Source organism: Notolepis coatsorum, assembly GCF_963971535.1.
Source record: "Notolepis coatsorum genome assembly, chromosome: 20".
In the NCBI taxonomy this organism is placed as follows: Eukaryota; Metazoa; Chordata; class Actinopteri; order Aulopiformes; family Paralepididae; genus Notolepis; species Notolepis coatsorum.
Window position 1 is genome coordinate 3,083,396 of NC_140184.1, and position 26,145 is coordinate 3,109,540.

At 49.8% G+C, this 26,145-nt stretch overlaps 1 protein-coding gene across 1 annotated transcript in view; it reads right to left on the reverse strand.

The window, feature by feature from the left end:
• The window catches only part of pkp3b (plakophilin 3b), a 69,047-nt gene that overhangs the window by 23,555 nt on the left and 19,347 nt on the right, over window positions 1-26,145 (reverse strand). Inside the window, exons 7-8 of the mRNA XM_084337695.1 lie at window positions 15,921-16,103; window positions 2,285-2,438 (exon numbers count right to left, since the gene is read on the reverse strand). Coding sequence (XP_084193821.1) covers window positions 2,285-2,438; window positions 15,921-16,103 — 337 coding nt within the window. The remainder of the gene's footprint in view (window positions 1-2,284; window positions 2,439-15,920; window positions 16,104-26,145) is intronic.

Consider the following 26,145-nt stretch of genomic DNA (forward strand, 5'->3'; position numbering starts at 1 on the left):
CGGCCGAAGGCGTTAGAGGGTGGTATAAGACCGTCTGCCAGCTCAGACACATTCAGAACAGTATGCACAAGGTGCCCCGCTGAATTATGAATGGCAATAGCGATTAAAAGAAATACCATGAGAAAAACGCAGTTCTACGTTTCCGGCACTCAACCGTCAGGTGACAGAAACGTAGTTCTACGTGAACGGCACCCAATGTGTTAAAGGGTTAAAAAAGGTTGTTTGTGATGCCTAGTACCTGACTGCCAAGGTGTTAAAAATGCAGCCAAACTTCAGATTGGATTTTCTCAGTTTTTCTCTGCTCTGAGACTTGAGGTTTAACTAGATTCAAATAAGCATATCTTCTTCAAATAGTTTCAATAAAAAAAATATTATTTTTACATTCTGTACTTTCATAACCTGTAAACATCTAAAAAATTACAGGGGGAGACTTGTGCCACGAACCGCTGGGCTGGGTGTCTGTCTTATCAGGGCTTGACATTAACACCCGCCACCTGTGGGTAGAATTCAGCCGTGGCGTGTAACTCTGTCACTCTCACCAGCTCGAGGCCGTGCAGCGGCACCGCTTTAGAGTCGTAGTGAAGAGTCTCTTTCTCTCTCGCAGTGCGTGCTTACTTGCGTGCCACGTAATGAGAGTCTCTCTCTCTCTCTCTCTCTCTCTCTCTCTCTCTCTCTCTCTCTCTCTCTCTCTCTCTCTCTCTCTCTCTCTCTCTCTCTCTCTCTCTCTCTCTCTCTCTCTCTCTCTCTCTCTCTCTCTCTCTCTCTCTCTCTCTCTCTCTCGGAACGCAGTGTGCGCTTACTTGCGTCGCGCGTAATGAGAGTCTCTCTCTCTCTGAGTGACTAGGGAGGCACCGATCCGACTTTTTCAGTCCCGATACCGATACCTGGGTTTGGGTATCCGCCGATACCGATACGATACCCATTGTCCAGATTTCCCCCCAAAAAAGTAAAAAAAAAATAAAAAATTATCCACGTTTATAATTTTTTTATATTAAAATATATTTAGTTTTTAAGAATTGTAAAGGATCACAAGTGTGTTTTTGATTTGTTGTAAACAAAGACAGAAAATAAACTTCATTCATTCAATTAATAAACTGTACGCCTCACTGTCACTGTGTGGAAGAGACTGGGATCATTCTTTTGTGCAACAAGGCAACATCAGGCTTGACTTAAAACATTACTTTCCTAACTTAGTGAAACTAAATGTAACAGATTAACACATAGATATAAATGTACTGAATGGTTAACTTATTTCTTATTTTATTTCTTATTTAAAAAATGAAAATAAAAAATAAATCCGATATATATATATTTTTTACTGATACCCGATCCAGCTATTTTACTGATATCGGCGGCCGATACCGATACCAATATCGGATCGGTGCATCCCTACTAGTGACTTTGGAAAACCACTAGCCACAGTGGCTGGTGAGCCAAAACGTTAATGTCAAGCCCTGGGTCTTACCCATGTGCTCCTTGTTGCGTGTGTGCCTGTTCCAGGTCCGGGTTCCGGGTCTTACCCATGTGCTCCTTGTTGCGTGTGTGCCTGTTCCAGGTCCGGGTTCCGGGTCTTACCCATGTGCTCCTTGTTGCGTGTGTGCCTGTTCTAGGTCCGGGTTCCGGGTCTTACCCATGTGCTCCTTGTTGCGTGTGTGCCTGTTCCAGGTCCGGGTTCCGGGTCTTACCCATGTGCTCCTTGTTGCGTGTGTGCCTGTTCCAGGTTCCGGTTCCGGGTCTTACCCATGTGCTCCTTGTTGCGTGTGTGCCTGTTCCAGGTCCGGGTTCCGGGTCCCATAGGGCTGTCTTAAATACTTCGAAGCTTCGAAGCTTCGTTCGATGGGCATGGGCTTCGAATATGAAAATAAAATTCGAATATAAAAATATATATATATGTTTTTTTTGTTTTTGCAAAATCAACTCTTTGTTAACTATAACAAGCGATGCGGTTTGTTATTTAAGATGAGGTCGGACTCGGCACCGACAGATTTGTGTTCATTGTGCTGCTTTTATAAAGCCTCAAATGACGGCTTACAATATTTCATGAAAGCAAAGTGTTTAGTTTGTCTAAGATTTTAAAAGGTTTAAACTTTACAGCACTGACAAAGTTGAACAAAGTGCTGTACAAGTCCCACAACATAAAATATATAAAAAAGAAAATATATATATATTTATTATTATTATTATTATTTTTATTTTTTTATCTCGAAGCTTCGAATTAAAATCGAATCTCGGCGCAGAAGCTTCGAATTCCAATATTTTCTTTTCGAAGGTCAGCCCTACTGACCCATGTGGTCCTTGTTGCGTGTGTGCCGGGCCAGGTTCCGGAGCAGCCCGGTGAGCGGCCTCAGCTCCGAGTCGCTGTGCGTGTCCAGTAGGTCCAACAGAACCGGCAGCATCCTCTCCTGGTCCAGGACCACGTGACTCAGCACCGACGCCCACTAAGGGCCAGAGGAGAGAGAGAGGAGGGCAAAGGGTCAAAGGTTAGGTTCTACTGGGATCAGATGATCACAGGATGTTATGACATCGCAGCTAAACGCGGGTCACTTTAACCCTTTCACTACCACACTACAGAAGGTTAACCCTTTCACTACCACACTACAGAAGGTTAACCCTTTCACTACCACACTACAGAAGGTTAACGCTTTCATTACCACACTACAGAAGGTTAACACTTTCACTACCACACTACAGAAGGTTAACCCTTTCACTACCACACTACAGAAGGTTAACCCTTTCACTACCACACTACAGAAGGTTAACCCTTTCACTACCACACTACAGAAGGTTAACCCTTTCACTACCACACTACAGAAGGTTAACGCTTTCATTACCACACTACAGAAGGTTAACACGTTCACTACCACACTACAGAAGGTTAACCCTTTCACTACCACACTACAGAAGGTTAACCCTTTCACTACCACACTACAGAAGGTTAACTTTTCACTACTACACTACAGAAGGTTAACCCTTTCACTACCACACTACAGAAGGTTAACTTTTCACTACCACACTACAGAAGGTTAACGCTTTCACTACCACTAGAAGGTTAACGCTTTCACTACCACACTACAGAAGGTTAACGCTTTCATTACCACACTACAGAAGGTTAACACTTTCACTACCATACTACAGAAGGTTAACCCTTTCACTTCCACACTACCAAATGGTTAACCCTTTCACTGCGACAATACAGAAGGTTAAGCTATCGCTTAGAGAGCCACACTTTTGCAGAGCACACTTCATGTACAAGTAAACGCAACAGGAATCAGTAGTAAGTGAGAAGTGACACGAAATATGGGGGAGAGAGACAAAGGTGCCGGATTCAAACCCTCAACCGGCTGAACGAGTATGCATGGTGTGGTATGCATCTCAACTCGCTGAGCAACCCCATTTTACACGTATTTTAATGTATTTGAACCCTTTCACTACCACACTACAAAGGGTTAACACTTTCACTACCAAGCTGCAGAAGGTTAACGCTTTCACTACCACACTACAGATGGTTAATGTTGTGAAGGGCCAGATTAAACCGAATATATATATTTATTTATATATATATATTTAATTGTATTTGTATATTCTCTAATATTCCCTGATATCCCTTGTATATTCCTTGTACAATATGCATTGAATATCCATTCTAGCCTACTGAACATCCCATAATAGTCTCCATTCTACTATTGGTCGAGACCTTGGTGCCAGGCTGCCATACCCCTCAGACCCAGTTCAAACGTACCGCTCCACATGTACGAACAAGTCCTAGTTCCGCGTAGGAATCTGGCTACCGCACCACTAATGGGACTATTTGTTCATAGTGCGTATATATACTGCGCTACTAAAGTAGGACTTCCTTTTCAGTCCAGTTTCTTACCCTCCAATAGAGTCACAGACGTAAAGCCTCCCCGCGACGCCACGTGTGGGAGTAAGGCCAAGTTCGGCTTACCATCGGTATTGAGACATCGTGTATATTAATATTTGAATAGTCATATTTGGCACTATATCGTCGAGTTGGACGTAGTCTATTAAGCTAATAATAGTCTGTTAATATATAGTGCTTCGTGCGGTGAGAATACTACCGTAGTCAGTACCCCATCGTTTCGGGCAGAGAACTGGCTGCTTACCCAGGGTGGTTGACCCCACGTGAAGCTGCACCCGAGGAGCCCCAGAGCCGACGAGCGAGTGGACCTGTATACCGGATTATTCTACCGACGACAGCCCGCCTTCATAGGCACGGATTATGCTTTGTATACATTGATTATTCCATGGATAAAGACCCCCGACACTGCCGTGTGTTGGAACCCCCCCCCCTGGAGAGGACGCAAGGTGAGGAGACGCTCTGCAAGACGAGGTCGCTTCACGTCTCTCCTCCGTGGACCGGATGACGCCGGCCCACAAAGAGTCCACCTGCTTTCATCTGTGGTCCAAGGATCGCCGGCGCATTGAACGGCACTACAGTGGGTTCACCTGGGATACCCTTGGCCGGATGAGGCAGCCGGATTCTACCCCCCCCCCCCTTCCTACTCCTGTCGGCTTACAAGCGACCGGATTAACCCCCTCTAGTGTATCCAGTATATAATCATTAAAGTATCATTGCTGTTATTCCTTAAACTATTCCAGGTCGTATATGTACCACCTGCGCCTTCAGAGATTGGACATTCTCTATTGATATACCGACGAATACTCTTGCCATAAAAGTGCATACTAATTCCATTCATAAATGTGATTGATTTGATTAAGTGCTTGCTCTACACACCATCGCTGTGTAGAAATAAAGACCTATTTCTAATTCGTACATTTGTGTTGGATCCGTTTCATCTACGTGACAGTGTTCATCATAATATATTTATGCCGTGTACTGGGTGGCCGAATATTAAGTACAAAGGTAGTGGTAGTAAGTATCATATCTAGTAATACAGTCAGGGAATTGTACCCCTCAGTTACAATTGGTCCTTCGAGCCGGAGGGTAATTAGTGTAATATTAATATAGTGTTATTAATATTGAAATGGCCTATGATGAACACTCCACGAAACGATCCTCCTAACCAACGCCCGCAGCGCGAACGACGGCTCCCTCAGTACTTAGAGGCCTACGCTGTCAGTCAACAACCTAGTCTTCTACTAACAGTAAACGCGGTAAAACTAGAAAGTAAAAGTATGTCTAACCCCAACGCCCAGACTACCCCGACCATAGAGGCCCCTACGGGTTCTAATGTAACTGACCAAGTTCACGGTGGGGACCAGTGGGAACCAGACATGACTTCACACCCCGCCAGTACTGAAGAAGTAGTCCCCGATGAGTCCCGGGAGGAATACAACGCTACCGAGAGAGAACTCGGCACGGAAGAAGACGGGGAGAGCACCGTGGAGATAGAGCTCCAAGGCTCCGCAAGGAGTACCCCGAGGGAAGGCTCCCCTATACAACCGCCTTCTCCCAGCGAGGCAGAGAGGACCCTACAGCAGGCCTTCCTCATCAGCCTGAACGCCGCTGCTGAACGCGACCGACTGCAGATCCAGCAGCGAAGCGAACACGAGCAGATACGTCTAGAAATAAGACGCATTCAGATGGAAGAGAATGTGGCCCGAGAACGAGCCGGTGCTCAACGGGACGCAGCGCGCGACAGACAGCAGTCGCAACTAATAGAACAGCTGATCAGACGGACAACACCCTCTCCCTCCGCCAGAGGCTCCAGGAACTCGTCTAGACACACCTCCAGGGCGGCATCCCCTAGCCGAGTAAACAACCCTGAACTTGACCAACAGACGAGGTCTATACCCCCCACAGACCACCTCCCCCCACCGGTCCAAGCGAGACCTAGCAACCGGGAAGGAGCAGCATATCCTGTGGAGAGGCTAAACCAGAGACTACAAGCACTGGATGACCTAACTGAAGACGAAGAGGAAGAGGAGGAGAACCACGCCCGACGACAGCACAGTACTCTACCGGACCAGGAGGTCCGGTACAGCCCAGGCTATACTCCCGCGGAGCTGCGCTACAGACCCCCGACTCTATACACGGGTGAGCACGACGCACGACCCGCACCGAGGAACAGCACCTGGACAAGCGGGCCATGGTACACTGCCGGTACCAGCCCATACCAAGGAGCGGGAGGAGACTCGCCTAGGAGGCCTCTCCCCCAACACTCGCCGATGTATCCACAGTCAGCGTCATACATTGGCACGCCTATGGTACCCGACTTCACCCAAGAGAACCGGGCCCAGTATACAGAACTCCGCATGTGTCTGGAGACCATGTTGGTGGATGTATTGGATGAACGCCACAAATACGCCATCCTACTGAAGCACTTAAAGGTGCCCCGCGCACATAATATAGCGCTCGCCTACGCGACTTCCACCACCCCATACACAGCAGCGCTGGTAGCATTGGACCAGAGGTATGGGCGCATATGGGATTACGTGATCCAGGAGATCCGACACATCGACCGCTTACCCCCAGCAATAGACAATCGAGCACTGGACGACCTGTCCATCAGAGTGCAGTCCCTGGTAGGGATGTTGGGAGCGCAAAGAGAGAAGGGGAGGCATGAACTTTACGCCAACTCAAATGTGGAAAGGATTCTGGAGAAGCTGCCGCCCGCTCGTCAGGAGCGCTTTAGGCGGCAGAGGGACCACAGAGACCCGAATGGCCCCGAACCGAACCTCCTCGATCTAGCAGACTTCCTGGCGAGAGAAGTCAGCAGCCTACGGCTAGATACATTCGGACGGAGCACCCCTGGCTCCAGAGAAGGAACCAGACGACTAAATGATGGAAGAAGATCGGTGACCGTGATGCACCAATCGGAGTCAGTACCGAGCAGCAGGAGCCACAGTACCCCCTCCAGAACGGAGAAGTGGAAGATAGTGTGCCCCTACTGTGAGAAAGAACACTGGCTAGCGCAATGTGACTCCTTCCCCAAGCTCAACGCGGAGGAAGCCAGTCAATGGATAAAGTCCAACAAGCGCTGCTTTCGCTGTGCGCGCTCACACATGGCAGCCGAATGCCGCTTAAAGAAAAGGTGCACCAAGTGCGATGGAGCCCATCTGGACATACTTCACGACAGTAACAGACGGCGCCCTTCACCCGCACCATCCAGCCGCAAAGCGAGCGTCATGTACATCGATCCCGCCAGCAGCAGTGGAGCCCGAGTACTCCTAAAAGTAGTGCGTGTGACACTAAGCTACCAGAATAAAGTCCTGGACACTTACGCCGTCCTCGATGACGGGTCAGAGAAGACCCTGCTGCTCGCCTCCGCTGCGGCCCAGCTAGGGCTGCGGGGAAGCGAAACCCAAATGACAATTCGGACAATAAGACGAGATTTGAAGACGATAAAGGGCGAGAATGTCTCATTCTCTATCGCAGCAAGCGGCCAGCCTGAGCGACGGTACCAGATTACAGACGCTTTCACCAGCCAAGAAATAGGACTGTCGCGGTACACATACCCCGTCGCCAAGCTGATGGAGAAATATGTACATCTGCGCAAGTTACCGATCCCACTCATAGACAATGCTATGCCGACCCTGTTGATAGGCTCCGACCATGCAGACCTCATTGTCCCGATAGACCGGGTTCATACCGGACCCCGAGGCTGTCCTGCAGCAGTCGAGACCCGTTTGGGATGGACTCTCCAAGGCCCGCTCGCCAAATCTCTCAACCGAAGTACAGCCACTAGATGTCTCCACTCCCGAGTCACAGAGGGAGAAACCGCACTCCTGCAACACGTAGAGCGGCTATGGACCTTGGAACAAATGCCCTTTAAGAACGGAAAGAAAGACATTCGCTCTAAAGATGACATTTACGCCATTCACCTCCTCGAGACAGGGACCAAGAGAGTCCCGGTCAACGGCGTGTTGAGATACGCCACGCCACTCCTGCGGCGAGAAGGAATGCCTACTTTCCACGCCAAGACAGACGCCACAGAACGGTACCTGCTGAACACGGAGCGGCGCTTAGCCAAGAACCCTGCCCAAGAGAGTGTATACCGCGCTGAGATTGAGAAGCTCATCACAGCGGGACACGTCACAAAGATGGACATTAAAGAGGCTGACCAGACCACTGAATCGTGGTACGTGCCCCACCACAAGGTCCATCACAACGGTAAAGACCGCATAGTATTTAACTGCAGCTACCAGATCGGATCCCAAAATCTGAATAAAGAGTTACTGCCCGGTCCCACACTCGGCCCCTCCCTACTCGGCGTTCTACTCCGCTTCCGCCAGGAAAAGGTGGCCATCAGCGGGGACATTAAAGGAATGTTCCTGCAGGTGAGATTAGTAGAGGCGGACAAGCCCCTGTTACGGTTCCTATGGAGAGAGAAGCCAGGAGATGAGCACCCAGCCATCTACCAATGGGAAGTCCTCCCCTTCGGAACGACGTGCAGCCCCTGCTGTGCTACATTTGCACTACAGAAACATGTAGCAGAGGACCCAGCAGCGGACGAAGAGGTCCGACACAGCGTAAAGAACAGCTTCTACGTAGACAACTGTCTACAAAGCCTTTCAACCCAAGAAGAAGCCGAGGCTCTCCTGATTAAACTCTGCGCCTCATTGATCAAAGGCGGCTTTGATCTCAGGCAGTGGGCCAGCAGCGATCCGCAAGTACTGCGCAGCCTCTCCTCCGAGGACAAGGCAGCCAGCAGCGAGACCTGGATGGCTACAATCCCGGGAGAAGCCCAGGAGATGACCCTGGGATTGGTGTGGCGATTCAAAACAGATTCGCTTCACTACAGACACAAGCCCCTGACTACGGAGCAGGGAAGGCCGGCGGCGGCGCCGACCACCAGACGGAGTGTGTACACAACACTCGCCCGACAATATGACCCGCTAGGATGTATTCTACCGTACACCACCAGGGCAAAAATGATTGTACGAGCATTGTGGGACAAGGACCAGGGCTGGGACGACCCCATTCCCGCACACCTTGCATCCACCTGGAGAGAGTGGGAGATGGAGCTCCACTCACTCCCAGGCGTTAATATGCGCCGAAGCTACTTCCCACCCACGGTGAGGCCAGAGACATGTAAAATGGACTTACACGTCTTCAGTGACGCCTCAGAGGTCGCATACGGATCAGTAGCCTACTTACGGGCCCAAGAGAAGGGGGGAGAGATCTACACAGCATTTGTCCTCGCCCGCTCGAGAATAGCCCCACGCAAGCAACAATCTATCCCACGTCTAGAGCTCTGCGCAGCCCTAGCCGGAGCGCACCTAGCCACGCTCATCCAACGTGAGCTCACCATACCGGTGTCTAGAACAATCCTGTGGTCAGATTCCACGACGGTACTCGCCTGGATCAAATCGGACTCATGCAAGTACAAAGTCTTGGTGGGAGTCAGAGTCACCGAGATTCAAGACTTAACCGAAGAGTTAACCGGAGAAACAGAGTGGCGCTACGTTGATACAAAACAGAACCCAGCTGACGTCATCACCCGGGGGATGCCCCTGGATGACCTCACCCGTCGCAATGTCTACAGTGACGGCCCCGCATTCCTAAGACTCCCGGAAGGACAGTGGCCCATGCCTATCCCGAGGGAAGCAAGTCCAGAGGAGGTGGAAAATAAGAAGTCTGTGTTCTGTGGATTGAGCACCGTAGCCTCCACCGACCCTAACATAGACGATTGCACGTCCATAGAGAGTGCACAACAAAGAACATTCCTGCGGTACCACCCGGAGTGCAAGTCCCCCGCTGATATGTCAGCAGCTAACTACGAGGAAGCAGAATTGCTTCTACTGCAGCGAGCCCAGAGAGACTCGTTCCCCGATGAATTGGCCTGTCTACAGGGAGGAAAGCCCGTCCCATCCGACAGCAGATTAATTCATCTGGCCCCCGAGAGCGACGCTCATACCCTCATCAGAGTGGGTGGTCGCCTACGCAGAGCCCCCAATCTACCGGATGACATTAAATACCCGATCGTATTGAACAGCCGACACAAGGTCACAGAGCTGATTATAAAGAAATACGATGAGGATGTACATCACGCAGGAGCAGAAAGAGTCTTCGCGGAAATCAGACGTCGTTACTGGATCCTACAAGGAAGAGAGGCGGTACGACGCTTCCAGCAAACATGTCTAGACTGCCGCAAGTGGCGCGCGCAGCCCAGCATACCAAGGATGGCTGACCTTCCTCCATGTCGCCTCCGAATCGGTGACAAGCCATTCCACTCAACGGGTATGGACTGCTTTGGCCCGCTGCACATAAAGAAAGGAAGAGGAACCGAGAAGCGGTGGGGTATTGTATTCAAATGCATGACCACCAGAGCGATACACATCGAGCTTCTCCCGACCATGAGCACAGACTCATTCCTTATGGCCTTCCGTAGATTCACATCACGGAAAGGAAGACCGTCTACCCTATTGTCCGATCATGGGACAAACTTCAAAGGCGGCGAAAGAGAGCTGAGAGAGAGCTTCCAAGCTATGGGCCCAGAGCTTAAGACCCACCTCGCTCCAGCACAGGTTGATTTCCAATTCAACCCCCCAAACGCACCCCACTTCGGTGGCACTTGGGAACGAGAAGTGCGCTCCATAAAGACAGCCCTGTACGCAGTACTTGGGGCCCAGACTGTGGCGGATATCGACCCAGTTACCCCCAACACACTCCTGATGGGGCGGCTAGATCCTCCATTACCACAGACAATGTACCGGCCTGAAGAAGCGAACGGCCGACGAATGTGGAGGTACAGCCAAGTATTAGCCGACAAGTTTTGGAACAGTTTCCTACTGCACTACCTACCGTCTCTACAGACCCGCCAGAAGTGGGTAAAGGAGAGAGACAATTTGACAGAAGGAACAGTCGTCATGATTATTGATCAATCACTGCCCAGAGCTATGTGGCCGGCCGGCCGCGTAAGCAAAGTGATCACCGGTGCCGACGGCAAGGTCCGAGCAGCTGAAGTGCTCGTCCAGGGTCGCACTTACACCCGTCCCGTGGCGAGGCTCATAGAACTGCCTCGACTCCCAGACACCATCGATGATGACCATGACCCTACAACCCTATGACTTTGTGAAGTTGACTGACCCCTACAGCAAACCCTTATGTGTAAATAGACAACGCGATTAATCTGTCTCTGTTTAACTGATTAGGTCTGGGACCAATCAGGGGGTGGCTGTTGTGAAGGGCCAGATTAAACCGAATATATATATTTATTTATATATATATATTTAATTGTATTTGTATATTCTCTAATATTCCCTGATATCCCTTGTATATTCCTTGTACAATATGCATTGAATATCCATTCTAGCCTACTGAACATCCCATAATAGTCTCCATTCTACTATTGGTCGAGACCTTGGTGCCAGGCTGCCATACCCCTCAGACCCAGTTCAAACGTACCGCTCCACATGTACGAACAAGTCCTAGTTCCGCGTAGGAATCTGGCTACCGCACCACTAATGGGACTATTTGTTCATAGTGCGTATATATACTGCGCTACTAAAGTAGGACTTCCTTTTCAGTCCAGTTTCTTACCCTCCAATAGAGTCACAGACGTAAAGCCTCCCCGCGACGCCACGTGTGGGAGTAAGGCCAAGTTCGGCTTACCATCGGTATTGAGACATCGTGTATATTAATATTTGAATAGTCATATTTGGCACTATATCGTCGAGTTGGACGTAGTCTATTAAGCTAATAATAGTCTGTTAATATATAGTGCTTCGTGCGGTGAGAATACTACCGTAGTCAGTACCCCATCGTTTCGGGCAGAGAACTGGCTGCTTACCCAGGGTGGTTGACCCCACGTGAAGCTGCACCCGAGGAGCCCCAGAGCCGACGAGCGAGTGGACCTGTATACCGGATTATTCTACCGACGACAGCCCGCCTTCCCAGGCACGGATTATGCTTTGTATACATTGATTATTCCATGGATAAAGACCCCCGACACTGCCGTGTGTTGGAACCCCCCCCCCTGGAGAGGACGCAAGGTGAGGAGACGCTCTGCAAGACGAGGTCGCTTCACGTCTCTCCTCCGTGGACCGGATGACGCCGGCCCACAAAGAGTCCACCTGCTTTCATCTGTGGTCCAAGGATCGCCGGCGCATTGAACGGCACTACAGTGGGTTCACCTGGGATACCCTTGGCCGGATGAGGCAGCCGGATTCTACCCCCCCCCCCTTCCTACTCCTGTCGGCTTACAAGCGACCGGATTAACCCCCTCTAGTGTATCCAGTATATAATCATTAAAGTATCATTGCTGTTATTCCTTAAACTATTCCAGGTCGTATATGTACCACCTGCGCCTTCAGAGATTGGACATTCTCTATTGATATACCGACGAATACTCTTGCCATAAAAGTGCATACTAATTCCATTCATAAATGTGATTGATTTGATTAAGTGCTTGCTCTACACACCATCGCTGTGTAGAAATAAAGACCTATTTCTAATTCGTACATTTGTGTTGGATCCGTTTCATCTACGTGACAGTGTTCATCATAATATATTTATGCCGTGTACTGGGTGGCCGAATATTAACTAGTATCTAGTTATCTAGTAATACAGTCAGGGAATTGTACCCCTCAGTTACAGTTAACGCTTTCACTATCACACTACAGATGGTTAACGCTTTCACTACCACACTACAGAAGGTTAACCGTCTGTAGTGTGGTAGTGAAAGAGTTAACCTCATAAGCCAGACGGGCCTGGTACAGGGCCGAGATTCATATCACGCCATAAATCTATCAATACAGAGCGTATGAATTAATGTTGCGTTTTCTTTTCAAATGTAGGCAAGAGTAAAGACAGCAGTCAAAGCGTATATTTTCAGCACTACGTTTGTTTACCAATGATTTTAAGTGTTATTAGTGAAATATGAGTTTATAGAAATCTCAGCGCATCGAGTTGGGAAAAGGTGCATAGGACACGGCACAACCTAAATTGAGTGTAGTCTTTTGAGAGAAGAGATCCAGGACTTTCGATGGGATTTCGAATTTCATAAAACTACACTTCCCAGCTCACGCCAGCACCTGTCAATCATCTGACTTCTAGCATGAAGCTTTGTTTTCTCTCTTTATTTTCGGGATCATATCTCACGGGTGGAACAAACCTGAACCATAACATAGAACGCAGTTAGTTTCTCTACCTTTCTGTGAATGTCTAGCAATAAAACATGTTGCAATCTGATGAAAATGGCGGAGCAATTTACATTATAAAAAAGTAACTGTACTTACAGTAGATTTCATTCACGTGTTTGCTGCCCTGTCAGGGGCGCCTGGTGATACTAAACCCAGATTGAACTCTGCCTTTGAAAAGGGGAGATTTGGCCCGATCCATAGATGTGTGACTTGGCCATAATAAGCTCATTTATAGGCCTGATATTCTATAGTCTATATTCATATTTCAAATTGGATGACAAAATTCAGTACTGTAAACCCACTGTAAATCAGCAGCCCTTTATTTATTTGCTTAGATTTTTTGTACACATGATCTCAAGAAGGTGCTGCATGAGCTCAGTGGCTCATACATGTTTCACGTCTGGTCAATGTTAGCTTGGTGTTATTCACCGTCAAAGATGAAAAAATAAATGAAAAAAATGTATATTCTCCTTTGGTTCATTACAATTTACCAGTGGCGAATCCTTATGGAAGCCAACGGAAGCCATGCATCCCTATTAAAATATGAATTAATATCAAATATGAAATATGAAAAAAAATATATATATATAATTGTTTTTTAATATAGTTTACATTCTTTTTCATCTGTGCATCTGTGTTATATTTTTTTTTTTTTTTTTTTATGTCTCCCTCTTCTCCTTCTCACTCCCTCTAACACACTGTCAGACTCACTGTGCTCACTGCAGCTATAGAGGAGAGGAGGCGGGGGGTAGGTCTCTTTCTCCAGCCTCAACCATGTGATTCATGTATCTAGAGTCCAAATCCGATCCTAGCCAATCAGTGGAAACATCGTGGGCGTCCCGCAACTTTTACTTATTCACATGTAGCCCCGAAAATGCTTAGAAAAGGAAAACCGAAAGCGTGGAATAAACTCGCCGAAACGGAAAAGTGTCCCACGGGCGCGCCGTGATTCCGATCCGCGTGAAAATATTCGCGGCCATAGAGGAGACCGTGGGACACCTTTTTGCAACCGAATATGTGTCTCGAATTTTCTCCCACGCGGCGCGCAAAATCGTGCAAAGAAAGATCGGACCAAAAATTAACCAATGCTCCAGCAGTATTAATGACCCTGATGTAAACAAGACAAACGTCTTTCTCTGGTCTGCATCCCCTTATACAATTGTGTGTATTGAGCCGTACTGTATTGTACCCATTCTGCAATCTGTTAAATAAATAAAAAGAAAGTTTGACTGGCCGCAGAGCCATACTGTAGTGTACATGGTGACTGCTTGACGTAAAAAATAAAATAAAATAAAAAAATATCAATAAAAATATTTAATAATTTTTTTTTTAATAATTTTTTTTTGGCTTCCCCTGTTATTTTACCCATGCAACGCCACTGCAATTTACTCAAGCCTAGTAACAGACACAATATTTCTGACACTGGGAATACATTCCCCGAGATCCATAGATGTCGCTAGTTACCAAGAATATATAAATGGACCTTGTAGAAGTGGAGCAATCTTCCATTTACTTAGGTATGTATTTTAGGCGAATTTTCAGAAAATATGGCTAGGGCTTGAGTGGTTAACCTTCTGTAGTGTGGTAGTGAAAGGGTTAATGTCACCCAAACGCTTCTCTAGTTTGAGCATCTACTGTATTTCCAATCGGTACATAGTACTTCTTCTGTTATCTGCTCCCATGTCTGCTTTTCTGCAGACATGGGAGCATTTTTTAACCCCCGTCTCTGTCTCTCTGAGTGTATATATATCGATATAGACATTCCAGTGACCTTCTACCTCACACTGGACATGAGCACCACCAGTCCCATGGAACAGCTTCATACTACCTTCTGTCTGGCCTGCAGCATCGAACCTTACCTGCTCTGCCTCAACCTATTCTGAGTGTTTTTTTTATCTCATTCATTCCATAAGAACGTAGAATACACATTTACAGACTTTTTTTTAATATGGTCCATTTGCATGTTCTTGGTATCTGATTCTAGGGACATCTATGGATCTCAGGGAATGTATTCCCAGTCTCAGAAATACTGTGTCTGTTACTAGGCTTGAGTCAATTGTAATGAACCAAATGAGAATATCAATACATTTTTTACTCTTTACCCTGGTCTTCTTCTGTGGTGTCTAGTTCTAATGGTCTTTATTTACCCTGGAGTCTTCTTCTGTGGTGTCTAGTCCTAATTGTCTTTATTTACCCTGGAGTCTTCTTCTGTGGTGTCTAGTCCTAATGGTCTTTATTTACCCTGGAGTCTTCTTCTGTGGTGTCTAGTCCTAATGGTCTTTATTTACCCTGGAGTCTTCTTCTGTGGTGTCTAGTCCTACTGGTCTTTATTTACCCTGGAGTCTTCTTCTGTGGTGTCTAGTCCTAATGGTCTTTATTTACCCTGGAGTCTTCTTCTGTGGTGTCTAGTCCTAATGGTCTTTATTTACCCTGGAGTCTTCTTCTGTGGTGTCCAGTCCTAATGGTCTTTATTTACCCTGGAGTCTTCTTCTGTGGTGTCTAGTCCTAATGGTCTTTATTTACCCTGGAGTCTTCTTCTGTGGTGTCTAGTCATAATGGTCTTTATTTACCCTGGAGTCTTCTTCTGTGGTGTCTAGTCCTAATGGTCTTTATTTACCCTGGAGTCTTCTTCTGTGGTGTCTAGTCCTAATGGTCTTTATTTACCCTGGAGTCTTCTTCTGTGGTGTCTAGTCCTAATGGTCTTTATTTACCCTGGAGTCTTCTTCTGTGGTGTCCAGTCCTAATGGTCTTTATTTACCCTGGAGTCTTCTTCTGTGGTGTCCAGTCCTAATGGTCTTTATTTACCCTGGAGTCTTCTTCTGTGGTGTCCAGTCCTAATGGTCTTTATTTACCCTGGAGTCCCCGACGGTGACGTTCTGCAGCGCCCCGATGGCCGCCTCGCGGGTGGTGGAGGAGCTGTCGTTGTGCTGCAGGACGCCCTTGTACAGCGCCACCATCCGGGGGTGCCACAGCCACTCACCCCCCCGCGGCTGACGGGACACCTCCGACAACACGGACAACTCCTGGTTACACTGCTGCAGGGGGGAGGAGAGAGAGAGAGAGAGAGAGAGAGAGAGAGAGAGAGAGAGAGAGAGAGAGAGAGAGAGAGAGAGAGAGAGGAGAGGGAGAGGGAGAGGGAGAGAGAGAGAGAGAGAGAGAGAGAGAGAGAGAGAGAGAGAGAGAGAGAGGGAGGGAGGGGGAGAGAGAGAGCGAGAGAGGGAGAGAGAGAGGGAGGGAGAGAGAGAGAGAGAGAGATGTGAGAAAACCACACATCAAGGGAGAAGGGAAAAGAAAGGATGAGAGGGATGGATTACATGTGGTGGTGTGAGTCATGTTCTCCTCGTCATGTAGGCAGGAAGGACACGAGGCCTGAGGACCTGGAGGACACGAGGCCTGAGGACCTGTAGGACACGAGGCCTGAGGACCTGGAGGACACGAGGCCTGAGGACCTGTAGGACACGAGGCCTGAGGACCTGGAGGACACGAGGCCTGAGGACCTGTAGGACACGAGGCCTGAGGACCTGGAGGACACGAGGCCTGAGGACCTGGAGGACACGAGGCCTGAGGACCTGGAGGACACGAGGCCTGAGGACCTGTAGGACACGAGGCCTGAGGACCTGTAGGACACGAGGCCTGAGGACCTGGAGGACACGAGGCCTGAGGACCTGTAGGACACGAGGCCTGAGGACCTGTAGGACACGAGGCCTGAGGACCTGGAGGCAGCAGGACACGAGGCCTGAGGACCTGGAGGACACGAGGCCTGAGGACCTGTAGGACACGAGGCCTGAGGACCTGTAGGACACGAGGCCTGAGGACCTGGAGGACACGAGGCCTGAGGACCTGGAGGACACGAGGCCTGAGGACCTGTAGGACACGAGGCCTGAGGACCTGTAGGACACGAGGCCTGAGGACCTGTAGGACACGAGGCCTGAGGACCTGTAGGACACGAGGCCTGAGGACCTGTAGGACACGAGGCCTGAGGACCTGGAGGACACGAGGCCTGAGGACCTGGAGGACACGAGGCCTGAGGACCTGGAGGACACGAGGCCTGAGGACCTGGAGGACACGAGGCCTGAGGACCTGGAGGACACGAGGCCTGAGGACCTGTGGGACACGAGGCCTGAGGACCTGCAGGACACGAGGCCTGAGGACCTGGAGGCAGCAGGACATAGTATATATATTCATAGTATATTGATATATTCAGAACAACATTGGCATTGCATGTGTAGCCTGGATCTAGTCCCCTGAATGGCGGCCAGCCAGAGCATGCGAGTGGAGTTGAATGAAAGGCAACTCCACCTCTCTCCACTCCACCTCTCTCTCTCTGCTCCACCTCTCTCCACTCCACCTCTCTCTCTCCGCTCCACCTCTCTCCACTCCACCTCTCTCTCTCTGCTCCACCTCTCTCCGCTCCACCTCTCTCTCTCTGCTCCACCGCTCTCCGCTCCACCTCTCTCTCTCTGCTCCACCGCTCTCCGCTCCACCTCTCTCTCTCTGCTCCACCGCTCTCCGCTCCACCTCTCTCTCTCCGCTCCACCTCTCTCTGCTCCACCTCTCTCTCTCTGCTCCACCTCTCTCTGCTCCACCTCTCTCTGCTCCACCTCTCTCTCTCTGCTCCACCTCTCTCTGCTCCACCTCTCTCTCTGCTCCACCTCTCTCCGCTCCACCTCTCTCCGCTCCACCTCTCTCTGCTCCACCTCTCTCTGCTCCACCTCTCTCTGCTCCACCTCTCTCTGCTCCACCTCTCTCCGCTCCACCTCTCTCTGCTCCACCTCTCTCTCTGCCCCACCTCTCTCTGCTCCACCTCTCTCCGCTCCACCTCTCTCCGCTCCACCTCTCTCTGCTCCACCTCTCTCTGCTCCACCTCTCTCTGCTCCACCTCTCTCTGCTCCACCTCTCTCTGCTCCACCTCTCTCTGCTCCACCTCTCTCCGCTCCACCTCTCTCTGCTCCACCTCTCTCCGCTCCACCTCTCTCCGCTCCACCTCTCTCCGCTCCACCTCTCTCTGCTCCACCTCTCTCTGCTCCACCTCTCTCTGCTCCACCTCTCTCTCTCTGCTCCACCTCTCTCTGCTCCACCTCTCTCTGCTCCACCTCTCTCTCTCTGCTCCACCTCTCTCCGCTCCACCTCTCTCCACTCCACCTCTCTCTCTCTGCTCCACCTCTCTCCGCTCCACCTCTCTCTCTGCTCCACCTCTCTCTGCTCCACCTCTCTCTCTCTGCTCCACCTCTCTCCGCTCCACCTCTCTCTGCTCCACCTCTCTCTGCTCCACCTCTCTCTGCTCCACCTCTCTCTCTCCGCTCCACCTCTCTCTGCTCCACCTCTCTCTGCTCCACCTCTCTCTGCTCCACCGCTCTCCGCTCCACCTCTCTCTCTCTGCTCCACCTCTCTCCGCTCCACCTCTCTCTGCTCCACCTCTCTCTGCTCCACCTCTCTCTGCTCCACCTCTCTCTGCTCCACCTCTCTCTGCTCCACCTCTCTCTCTCCGCTCCACCTCTCTCTGCTCCACCTCTCTCTCTCCGCTCCACCTCTCTCTCTGCTCCACCTCTCTCTGCTCCACCTCTCTCTGCTCCACCTCTCTCTGCTCCACCTCTCTCTGCTCCACCTCTCTCTCTCCGCTCCACCTCTCTCTGCTCCACCTCTCTCTGCTCCACCTCTCTCTCTCCACTCCACCTCTCTCTCTCCGCTCCACCTCTCTCTGCTCCACCTCTCTCTGCTCCACCTCTCTCCGCTCCACCTCTCTCTGCTCCACCTCTCTCTCTCTGCTCCACCTCTCTCTGCTCCACCTCTCTCCGCTCCACCTCTCTCTGCTCCACCTCTCTCTCTCTGCTCCACCTCTCTCTGCTCCACCTCTCTCCGCTCCACCTCTCTCCGCTCCACCTCTCTCCACTCCACCTCTCTCTCTCCGCTCCACCTCTCTCTCTCTGCTCCACCTCTCTCTGCTCCACCTCTCTCTCTCCGCTCCACCTCTCTCTCTCTGCTCCACCTCTCTCTGCTCCACCTCTCTCTGCTCCACCTCTCTCTCTCTGCTCCACCTCTCTCTGCTCCACCTCTCTCCGCTCCACCTCTCTCCGCTCCACCTCTCTCTGCTCCACCTCTCTCTCTCTGCTCCACCTCTCTCTGCTCCACCTCTCTCCGCTCCACCTCTCTCTGCTCCACCTCTCTCTCTCTGCTCCACCTCTCTCTGCTCCACCTCTCTCTGCTCCACCTCTCTCCACTCCACCTCTCTCTGCTCCACCTCTCTCTCTCCGCTCCACCTCTCTCTCTCTGCTCCACCTCTCTCTGCTCCACCTCTCTCTCTCCGCTCCACCTCTCTCTCTCTGCTCCACCTCTCTCTGCTCCACCTCTCTCCACTCCACCTCTCTCTCCGCTCCACCTCTCTCTGCTCCACCTCTCTCTGCTCCACCTCTCTCTCTGCTCCACCTCTCTCCGCTCCACCTCTCTCTCTGCTCCACCTCTCTCCGCTCCACCTCTCTCTCTGCTCCACCTCTCTCCGCTCCACCTCTCTCCACTCCACCTCTCTCTCTCCGCTCCACCTCTCTCCACTCCACCTCTCTCTCTCTGCTCCACCTCTCTCTGCTCCACCTCTCTCTCTCTGCTCCACCTCTCTCTGCTCCACCTCTCTCCGCTCCACCTCTCTCCACTCCACCTCTCTCTCTCTGCTCCACCTCTCTCTGCTCCACCTCTCTCTCTCTGCTCCACCTCTCTCTGCTCCACCTCTCTCCGCTCCACCTCTCTCCACTCCACCTCTCTCTCTCCGCTCCACCTCTCTCCACTCCACCTCTCTCTCTCTGCTCCACCTCTCTCTGCTTTTTTGGAGCATGAATGCGCGGATTTAGGCTAAGAATTAACCGTGTGAAAATGCAGAGGAGTCATTTTCCTCGGGGCAAGAAATATGCAGAGAGCGCAAAAAACACGCGCGTCTCCGCCGACAAGCAGCGAGTGAAGGCCGGTGCTCTCTTCACCCGTCCTCCGTCCTCTCAGGACTCTGACACAGCAGCGAGTGAAGGCCGGTGCTCTCTTCACCCGTCCTCCGTCCTCTCAGGACTCTGACACAGCAGCGAGTGAAGGCCGGTGCTCTCTTCACCCGTCCTCCGTCCTCTCAGGACTCTGACACAGCAGCGAGTGAAGGCCGGTGCTCTCTTCACCCGTCCTCCGTCCTCTCAGGACTCTGACACAGCAGCGAGTGAAGGCCGGTGCTCTCTTCACCCGTCCTCCGTCCTCTCAGGACTCTGAAACACAGCGAGTGAAGGCCGGTGCTCTCTTCACCCGTCCTCCGTCCTCTCAGGACTCTGACACAGCAGCGAGTGAAGGCCGGTGCTCTCTTCACCCGTCCTCCGTCCTCTCAGGACTCTGACACAGCAGCGAGTGAAGGCCGGTGCTCTCTTCACCCGTCCTCCGTCCTCTCAGGACTCTGAAACAGCAGCGAGTGAAGGCCGGTGCTCTCTTCACCCGTCCTCCGTCCTCTCAGGACTCTGACACAGCAGCGAGTGAAGGCCGGTGCTCTCTTCACCCGTCCTCCGTCCTCTCAGGACTCTGAAACAGCAGCGAGTGAAGGCCGGTGCTCTCTTCACCCGTCCTCCGTCCTCTCAGGACTCTGAAACAGCAGCGAGTGAAGGCCGGTGCTCTCTTCACCCGTCCTCCGTCCTCTCAGGCAAAAGGTGGCTATTTGAATCTTAACCCCGGAGTCAACCTTCAAAAAACCCACTACCTGTCTCCCTAGTGACCGAAACTGTGATCTCAGTAAAAACATACCTTTTTCATGTATTGTTCCAATTAACTTCAGTCCTCACCATACATATAGAATATTTATTCATTTTCAGGATTTTAACCATTTCTTGGGTTGGGGTTGGGGTTGGGGTTGGGGTTAGGGTTAGGGTTAGGGTTGGGGTTGGGGTTAGGGTTGGGGTTAGGGTTACCCAGTCCAGTTCTGCGACTAGGGTGAAAGGTGTGACACTTGTTGTTCACACACTTAACACATCGACCACCGGAGGTGGCTGTGGGCGTATATGGCCATTTGTGCCAGCGCTGTAATGCAATGGGGGTAGATGCCGGTGTTTGTAGTGCTAAAACTATATTAAATATTATATCTATGGATCTAATAACACCGTCAATTGTCAGTGAGTTTCTTCCGGTCAACATGCAAAAAACGTATAATTTTTTCATCCATACATTTCCGTTTTATACCGTGGTGAATATAGTATAGTTGTAGAGTGATCCTGTGTAATCCCAGGGAACTCCGTCAAACAGCGCTTTAGTGCAATTCACTAAACATGTTGCCATTTCTTTATTGATTATTGAATAAATCTGAAATCAATGTTAGATTATCGGTATTATGTTTCATCATGCATGCACGAAGGAGGGGGGGGGGGGAAGCCGGCCCTCCATGCTTTGATCGCAGCCAACGGGACACGGCACACACACGCTGCGATCGCAGGAAAAAAATTAACGGATCAACGCAAGATTGATAATATATAGTCCTTACCTTGTCTATGATGTACTGCAAAAAGAATAATCCAATTATCTGATCGCCATTCCAAATACCGCGGTCGTGTGTCCCACGTTATCCACCAAAGAAAATTAACGGGGGAATTATGAATGGAAATAGCGAATAAAAGAAATAACGATCATAATAACGAGTATACTCGTTGTTGGCGGCCAACGATTGGCGGGCTATAACGAGTTAACTCGTTTTTGGCGCAGAAATGGTTAACACACTGAGTGCCACGCCCCTTCCGGGAAGTGACCACTTCCGTGCCGCCCATTAACCCCATGTAAGCGTAGTTGTAGTTTGTAGAATTAAACCTATATTTTATAGTATCGCTATGGGTCTAATAACGCCCTCGAGTCTCATTGAGCTGCTTCTGGTCAACGTGCAAAAAAACAGATTATTTTTTCATCCGTACATTTCCATTTTATACCATTTTGAATATGAACATAGTCCGGCCGCTTCTGAGCAATTCCAGGGAAAAGACACGAAAACAGCGTTTTTGTGTAATTCAATAAACACGTTGTCATTTTTCGCCTGATTATCGGATCTTCCTGAAATCAACGCTAGATCATCACTATTATCCTTTGTCGTGCACGCATGCAATGTGATTTAGACCGGCGTGCCCCCCCCTCCTCCTGCAACCCAACGGCAGAACAGCTAGACACATAAACACATATAGCTTCAATCGCAGTAGAAATAAATATCAGATCAACGCAAGCTTTCATATATGGTGTCCTTACCTGGTCTCTGAAGTAATGGAAAAAAAAGAATCCAATAATCTCATCGCCATTCCAGTTATCCACAGCGATCGTGCCTCCGACGTTATTGGGTATTGCTCTTCAGCGGGCGGGCGGGGTCAGTTGGCCAAGCCATCCCTAGAAGCGTGTGTTTTGCCGGAGTGTTTAGGACCCGCCCCCACGCCGCAGCTCAGTATAGAAAATAAACTAACCCGTTTCTAACCGGGTGCATTACTGGCCGAAGGCGTTAGAGGGCGGTATAATACCGTCTGCCAGCTCAGACACACTCAGAACAGTATGCACAAGGTGCCCCGCTGAATTATGAATGGATATAGATAATAAAAGAAATACTGTGACAGAAACGTAGATCTACGTTTCCGGCACTCAACGATCGGACGACAGAAACGTAGTTCTACGTGAACGGCACTGAAAGTGTTAATAGTGATTGTTTTAAAAAAACAAACATGGATTATAGTAATGTGAGTCCAAGATGTGATACTGAGCTACTTTTTTGGCATATACATAAAATCTAGCCAACGCTATCCACAAACACGTAAAAAAGGGCTTTTTGACCAGAACTGCGACAAGGATGACTGGAGGGTTAAATTACAAGTAATACGCGAACGCGAGTAACTTTTCTATAAATGTTTGCCCGTCATGACTTGGCTTCGGCAGCGCAGCATCGCGAGCGGAATGGAGTCCGAACGGTCTCGAGTGGTTTGAGCGACGGATGTTTAAAATGTGCTCCTTGCTCGGGTGAAATTAACAACGTTTTTGCTACACTCAATATAATAATATAATCAGAATTCTGATTCAGGGGATTTAGCTGGAATTGATTATTATGGGAATCTGAAAGAAAAGGCCAAGCGGACAGCGACCCGGGGTACTGGATCCAGACTGTTAGACCCGGTACTGGATCCAGACTGTTAGACCCGGGGTGCTGGATCCAGACTGTTAGACCCGGTACTGGATCCAGACTGTTAGACCCGGGGTGCTGGATCCAGACTGTTAGACCCGGTACTGTATCCAGACTGTTGGACCCGGGGTACTGGATCCAGACTGTTAGACCCGGGGTACTGGATCCAGACTGTTAGACCCGGGGTGCTGGATCCAGACTGTTAGACCCGGTACTGGATCCAGACTGTTGGACCCGGTACTGGATCCAGACTGTTGGACCCGGGGAACTGGATCCAGACTGTTAGACCCGGGGTACTGGATCCAGACCGTTAGACCCGGGGTACTGGATCCAGACTGTTGGACCTGTTAGACCCGGGGTACTGGATCCAGACTGTTAGACCTGTTAGACCCGGGGTACTGGATCCAGACTGTTAGACCTGTTAGACCCGGGGTACTGGATCCAGGCTGTTAGACCCGGTACTGGATCCAGACTGTTAGACCTGTTAGACCCGGGGTACTGGATCCAGACTGTTAGACCCGGGGTACTGGATCCAGACTGTTAGACCTGTTAGACCCGGGGTACTGGATCCAGACTGTTAGACCCGGGGTGCTGGATCCAGACTGTTAGACCTGTTAGACCCGGGGTGCTGGATCCAGACTGTTAGACCTGTTAGACCCGGGGTGCTGGATCCAGACTGTTAGACCTGTTAGACCCGGGGTGCTGGATCCAGACTGTTAGACCTGTTAGACCCGGGGTGCTGGATCCAGACTGTTAGACCTGTTAGACCCGGGGTGCTGGATCCAGACTGTTAGACCCGGGGTACTGGATCCAGACTGTTAGACCCGGGGTACTGGATCCAGACTGTTAGACCCGGGGTACTGGATAATAATAATAATAATAATAATACATTCGATTTATAGTGCACTCTACATTTGGAAACCAAATCTCAGAGTGCTACAGGGTAAAAACAGACTTTAAAAACATTAAGCAATAAAAAAAAAAAAAAGCCATAAAAGCATAAAAAAGGGATAAAACACACAAGGCATGTATAAAAAGGTTAAAACTAAGGGAAGGCTTTGGTGAAGAGGTATGTTTTAAGTCCTCTTTTAAAGGAAGCGGTGGTCTGTGGTGCTCTGAGGTGGTCAGGGAGGGCGTTCCACAGGCGAGGAGCAGCCCAGCAGAAGGCCTGGTCGCCCCCCAGGGTGCGGAGCTCGGTCCTGATGGGGGGAAGGAGGCGGTTTGTGTTGGCGGAGGGCAGGTTACGAGTGGAGGGTTCTGGGGTGAGGAGATATTTGAGGTGGGGGGGGGGGGGGGGGCATTTCTGTGGATGCACTGATGGGTGTGTTGATCTAAATCAGGGGTGGCCAACCAGTCAGAGACTAAGGGGGCTTTCACACTCAGCCTTTTGTACCGAATCACCGTCCCGGAGCACGGGGGGCAGTGTTCTCACTCACCACTTTTGGGGTGCGAAACGGCGCTGAATCGTTTCACCCCCCGCTGAACGGGACCAGCTGGCAGAGGTGGTCTCGGGGTCGGTCCCGGGAGAACGGGGGGTGTGGCTTTGCGAGCTTGTACCTTTTCACGGGCGTGGCGCCTGGTGCTGACATAACGTCATACATTTTGTTTGCCATTGCTATGTCTACATTGTTCGAATGCATTTATTTCTATTAGACCAGTGGTGCCCAACCAGTCGGCCGTGGTCGACCAGTAGATCGCTCAAAACGCTCAAAAGCGGACTCTACAACACCACCCATTCGTGATAAAATGGGGTGGGTTATATTGACACGGCTTGACAACAGAGGTTCAAATATAACTTCATATTTATTGGCAATTTGTTCATTTTATATCAACATCCAGAGTCCGCAGTCGTGTTAAGACATTCCCGTTTACATTTTCGGTCGACCAGTAGATCAATGACATTCAATATAATCGATGCGAGCTAGTATGTTGCATGTAGTAACGTTAGCGTTAGCCGTTAGCTTAGCGTTATTGTTAACCCTGCAAAACGATCAAAAGCGGACTCTACAACAGAGTTCCATTCGTGAGAAAAGGGGAGTGGGTTGTATTGACAAGGCTTGACAACAGAGGTTCAAATATAACTTCATATTTATTAGTTATTTGTTTCTTTATATCAACATTCATTCTCCAGTCTCCGTGTTAAGACTTCCTGTGTTTACATTTCGAGCGTGACATCATCGACTACGGCAAGCTTACAAGCTCAAACGCAAACCGTAAACAAAACCCAGAGCGCACCCAGACTGAAGTGTGTACACAAACTAGAGGGGGGAGAGGGGGGGGGGGGGAGTTCGAATCAGATCTCGGTACGGGCAGAACGGAACGAAATAGAAACGAATAGCGTGAGTGAGAAAGGGCCCTAAGAGCCACAAACATTACTGTGGTACCACAAAGAGCCACACCATATACCAGCGTTTCTCAACCTTTTTTTTCAGTCACGGCACCCTTCATGTGTTTATAGGTCTCACCCTCTGAAGTTGCTAATGTCTTTTTTATTTACGCCTCACAGGGTTAAAAGTACCCTGTGAGACCCACGGTTGCAAAATTACAAAATCACTTTTAGCCATTTAAAAAAAGAATGTTTATTTAAAAAAATGTAAGCACATGTATAGTCAATTGGTCCTGTTGTTCAGCCTCACAATGCTATTTGATAGTGAATGTGTTTATAGGTCCCACCCTCTGGCCTCTGAAGTTGCTAATGTCTTTTTAATTTGGGCCTCACAGGGTTAACCTCTTAAACCCGAGATATACAGTAAAAGTGTATATTTTCAGCATTACGTTTGTTTACCAATTATTTTAACTGTTATTAGTGAAATATAAGATTATAGAAATCTCAGGGCATTGAGTCGGAAACCGGCGCATATCGACAGGAGGAAGTGGCACAGCCAAAAGTGAGTGTAGTCTTTTGAAGGAAGAGACTCAGGGCTTTCGAATTT